Source organism: Callorhinchus milii, unplaced genomic scaffold (assembly GCF_018977255.1).
Source record: "Callorhinchus milii isolate IMCB2004 unplaced genomic scaffold, IMCB_Cmil_1.0 Scaffold1, whole genome shotgun sequence".
Classification (NCBI taxonomy): domain Eukaryota; kingdom Metazoa; phylum Chordata; class Chondrichthyes; order Chimaeriformes; family Callorhinchidae; genus Callorhinchus; species Callorhinchus milii.
In genome coordinates this window covers 87649718-87655218 of record NW_024704742.1, presented here as the reverse complement: position 1 = coordinate 87655218, position 5501 = coordinate 87649718, and the positions used below count along the sequence as shown (strand labels likewise).

Here is a 5501-nt window from a genome sequence, read left to right as displayed (position 1 = left end):
CTGTGCTGTGAGCAGGGCGAAAACCAGACTGCCGGGCCTCAAGGAAGAGGTGTGATCCAAGTTGACCTGCAACAATGCATTCCCAGGCTTTGGCAAGGAAGGGGAGGTTGGAAATAGGACAGTAGTGTGAGAAACTAGAGGGATCGATAGAGGGAGGATGATGCAGCCAAGTGGATGTTTTCAATCTTTGAGGCAAAGAAGTCTAGGACCTCTAAGCACTTGGCATTTGATGTGAAGATAGAGGGGGCTTGAGGGGGTACACGGAGGAGGTGATGGACGGTGAAAAACAGTGCCTTTGGATTGTTGTTTGTCTCCAGGATGACTTTGGAGTAAAAAGTCAGTTTTGGCCTGTGAAAGGAAGAGATGGTAGGTGCGCTTGAGTGTTTGGGTTTGTGTTGAGTGAGTGGAGGTGACTGTTATTCCATGGGAAAAGGTGGGTTTGGATATGTTTCATCATCTCCCATGAAGCCACCAATATACGTCACAAAACTGTTCCGACGTCAGCTTTCTCATTGATGCCATAGGACAATTCAACTGCCAATTCAACATTTCCACGAAAAAAAAACGGTTGAAAAACAATACACTAGTTTTCGTGCAACTTTTTACACAAGGTCCAAAAAAATTCTTCACCGGAAAATCACAAAATACACTTTTTATATTTAAAGGATCACCCTTTAACTAATCTTGAGCTCAATTGTGGGAATACAAACATTTCAAAATTCCCAGCGAAGCGTCAGATTTTCCTGAATCTCAACTAGTTATTAAATAAACACTCAGACAAAAAAAGCCCACGCTTTACAACTGAATTGGATTTTATTTGCCTTGGGCAATCAGTTACACCAAAGACATTGTGCAAAGAAAGCAAGAATTAAGTACACTTAAGGAAAAGCTCATTACCAGCACTGGTTGCAAAACAATGTTTTCAAATAAAATGAACTAAAAAGGGGATGTGCATAATGACATATTTTCACTTGAATCGTAACGGTCAAGTTTAAAGCTGTCAGGATATTAATCTTTAGGAAAGCGAAAAGAAAAAGCTATGGCATGTTTGATGTATATATAAACTGATAACAATTCAAAAAGCCTTTTTATTCTATTCAACAAGCATAAAGCAAATATATGATGCAAACATATGTATACTTACAAAATTATTATTTTGTTTAACTGCAATCATGCCTACATAAAACTAAACTAAAGATTATACTGTTTTACTAACAGATTTACTTTTCAGAAAAAGGGCAAATTGGGAGGTGGAGGCGGGATAGAAGAGGAAGGAATTTATGGATGGCTGTGCAACAAAACATTTGAAAGTTGCTGAAAGTAAGATTTGTCCATGAAGCAATTCATTTTTTTTAAATATATAAAATCACTCATCGTCACTGCCACTGCCGTCTGACTGGTCCTGGGATGAAAAAGGAAACATGAGATTAAACAAACCATTAATCTTGATAAGGGATTTAACATGACTGATAATCAACCGTGCCTTCAGTCACCCCCACCTTCCCCACCACCTGATCCCAACCCCCAGCTGGAATGTACATCCTTGACTGCCAGCACTTTGGGACGTTCTCCTGATGTGAAAGGCACTAAACAAATTTTGCTGTGAACGTGATACCAAATTAAAAATCCACATAGAATCACACAGCATTAAGCAACTTGATTTTTACGTTTATCCCACATCCAATGTCATTTCTATACATGTTAAACAAAAATCTCATTATTACTCTTGAAACATCAGAAACGCTCGCCAGGCAGTTTAGTTTCCTTTACAGTTTACACACATTGAAAATGGTCATAACATTAAACAACTTTAAATAACCACAGTTTCTTTTGAACACGACAGGCGCATAATGTGAACCACTGCTACGAGAAGGTAAATGCTGTTAATTCAACACAAGTGATTAGGATGAGTATCATTGCTCTTCAATATCATAATTAATAAAGCTTTTTTGGGTGGTGGTGGAAAAGGGAAAATAGAAAAAAGAAACAATATAGAACTCCATTTATAATGTGAAAATAAAACACGATAAAAGCCTCTCAGGTGGCAATGCCAGACAGCTCATCTGAACAAGTGAGTGTGGGCCTAAAGGTTCAGTACCCAAACCCCAAACACAAGTTCCCCATCTCAATTACAATAACAATCCTTGCATTTGATACAGTGCTTTATCACATATTCGAAACGTCTCAAAGTGCTTCACAAAATATACAATAAAGGGAATTGACAGGATATTTTGTGGGCAAATTATATTATTGTGCAGCGGTTCAGAGTAGAAACATGTTTTCTCCCAGCAGGCAAAGGAAATGTAGAGCTACTCTGCACGTTGCAGTGGTCAATGAGTAACAATAGTGAAGGCATATGTGCAATTGTTTGTGTGTATACACCATACGAAAGAGAATGAAAAGAAGATGCGGAGGGGTGAATTCTCAGTCTGTTACTCATACAAAAGCTCACAAAATGAAAGACTTCAATCAAAACAAGGACTATATTTTTGGTGACAATGCTCACGACAGCCATTTGTAAAAATAACTTCTGCTAAAGGTACAGAGGACTTAAAAAGAATTTTCACAGAAAGTTCTGCAATGAAGATGACAAATGTAACCAATGATTCACTTCAGTAGCTGCTGATTCGAACCTTCAGGTCACATTTGGAATACAATTTGGAGTATTAAAGCTATCATAAGTGAGACTTACATTATCTTCTTGGTCGTCATCGCTATCATCATCGCTCACGACTGGCTTAATTTTAGCACGACTTAGACGCTTCTTGCTTTTCCCTTTCTCACGACTTCTGTCACTGTCCTTTCGACCAAGCTTTATTTTAACTCTGACGGACTTCGCTGCAAGTTATTCAGAGGGGGAAAAAAAATGAACATGGCACATTGTTATTCAATGAACACTGCATCAAATCAGAAACACATTATCTGGTGTGTAAAACAGCAGAACAACAAATCATAATGGGCAAATCATTCCACAGGCAACAGTAGTCCTCTGCTGTAAACTTAAGGGTGAATGGTATGCATTTTCCTATGGGGGAGGGGAAGAAAAGGGCTTTATGGATTCTGATCAGGTAGAGCTACTGGCTACTCCTTCCACCCCACTACCCACATCACTAGTCTGAGAGCCCTAAGCTCAAATGTACCAAACTCACCAATGTCAGAGAAAGGATTGAGCTTGGAACCTATCTTCAAATTTTCAGACTCACTTTCAGACCCTGACTCCTCATCTTCATCATCATCGTCATCATCATTGCTTTCCTCCTCACTTTCCTCTTCTTTAGCGATCTTCTGTCTGGCACTTTTGAACACTGACTGAAGAACAATGGAATCTTCATAAATCTGCAACAAGACAAAGGATTAAAATATCCACCTGCTCTCGAAACTGAAAACTAGAACATCCCAAACTCTGGTCTTTGCTATTTCGATGGGTTGGTATTATTCAGTGGGTAGGACACGATGCTCTTGTTGTACCGCTTAGAGTGGAATGCTATTTATAGAAAGCTCTGTCCAGTTACCTACAAATTAACAAGAACTTACTGTGAATTATTTAACACCAGACTGAACATTTGGTGGAAATTGTTGAAACAACTTGATTAAATTTCTCTCCAAAGAAGTGTAGCTCTCACCCCCTCCAAACAAATTATTTGGTTGAATGCAGCGAGCAGGAGATAGCAAATAAGCTATCTTCCAGCCCGTCGACTCAAACAATCTGAGTCCAAGTTGATATTCCTGACTACTGTGAAGGCCAGCAAGGACAGTGAGTGAGGCTGCTCAGTGCAGCTTTGACATGAACTAGGAGAGTTTGGCTGGCCAGGATCTACATGCAGAAAATGCTTTTTGTTGTTGGCTCAGTCTGACTCAGGATAAATTGCAGATACCCAGAGTCCAGTAACCTGCGGGTCCACTCTACTGCAATAATAATGCACTCATTTAAATTTCAAACAAAACTTTTCAATAAGCTCGAGTTTTCGGAGAACTTGAGGAGGGTGGTGGGTTTGTGTTTGGGTCACTGTTATATATCGTAAAATGTACGACTTTTTTTGATAGTCATAATGATATCCAACACCGATATGGTTCTTTTCCATTTTGACTTGGCAGATAGCAGTAAAATTACTGTTTTAAACAAGCTTCCTACTACCCTACAGCATGAAAAGGAAACCAAAGCATGAGAAGTTGTTTGGAGTAAATATTTCTCTATCGTCTGCTACTCCAGGGTTGTCACTCGATAAAGCTGAACATAGGCATCCTTCTGCCTCTGCATATTTTCCCAAGTCAATTTGTGAAGGTCAATGTGATTAGGCTATTTTTAAAAAAGTTCCATAACTATTCAGCTGTGAAATCAGACGTGATTGAGGACTCTCACCGTGTGAAACATTTCAGTTAGAATAAATTTCTTATCACAATATTTACATGTAGAATTACTAAGAGAGCATTTACTGCTGCCTGTTCATTTAAACTAACATTTTTCATAAAAATCCCATGTCTATATCCCACAAAACTGCTCTCTTAAGCTTTGCTCGCAGCTATCTCCTCAGAGCGTTGGTACCTCGAGGTTTTAGCATTCGGGCTCTTTCAGGACTGCCTCCCAGAATTGATCACAAACAACTACTGCTTTCTAAACACTCAATAATAAGAGTGTGAGCAAGTATCGATTTATACTACTTATAGTAGGAACATGTACCAACAATCTCTGCAATAACTTGTATGGACCGTTTATTGTATTCACAAATACATCATTTTCTAAAAACCTGGCATGGCTGGGCTAAGGCAGAAAATGTTAGACAGATGATATGGGCTGTGGCCTTTGGTAGATTATAGACAGCAAAACTATTGAATGAATAGCACCAGTTGGGAACTTGGCTGCTCAGTACTCGGGAGTCAGGGCAGCTATTATTCCACCAGTTACAAAATGTTTTTTTCACAGAAGATTCCAATTTTTGCGCAGTTTAAATATTTATGATGCCCAAATGTGTACCACTGCGCTAACCACTGCACAAACACCACCGAGACACACAAAACCATAGTCTAACAGGACATAAAACCGACCTGTGATCCTTCCAAGTTGAATGTCTGAGCATTATGACACAGCAGATTGACATCTTTCTCCAGGTCTCCCAGGCTCCGATACTTGTGGTTGCGGATGCGTTCCTGCAAATCCCACATTTTTAAAGAATTAGGTTTTCTATATAAAGAACATCTATGAATATGCGATTGCGATATTTGTTAATAAAATATACTTGCTATACAAATCACTCACATTATATAATTTTAACTTTAAAAATAAGCCAGTTGTTTTGTTAATGGCATTGCTATATCATCACCAATCACACTCTGGCTGCTAAACAGGCCACATATCAGCACAAACAATGCTGTGCGCTGAACAGCATGGAGTGGTTTTGCCAACCCTCCTCGATAAATTCCTGATATTTTTAATCTCTGCCCTTTTGCAGTTACCATGCCAGTTTTCATAATCAATTGTTCATTTACACTATTTATTTCAATTA

At 38.9% G+C, this 5501-nt stretch overlaps 1 protein-coding gene across 1 annotated transcript; it reads right to left on the bottom strand.

Annotated features, from left to right (window-relative positions):
- Positions 1 to 794: 794 nt before the first annotated feature.
- On the bottom strand, positions 795 to 5160 carry LOC121852900 (probable global transcription activator SNF2L2). Its single transcript, XM_042346787.1, has 4 exons — positions 5044 to 5160; positions 3204 to 3336; positions 2693 to 2838; positions 795 to 1402 (listed from the first exon to the last, which is right to left on the bottom strand). The coding sequence occupies exons 1-4, from the start codon at positions 5158 to 5160 to the stop codon at positions 1367 to 1369; spliced, it is 432 nt and encodes a 143-aa protein (XP_042202721.1). The 3' UTR covers positions 795 to 1366.
- Positions 5161 to 5501: the final 341 nt, after the last annotated feature.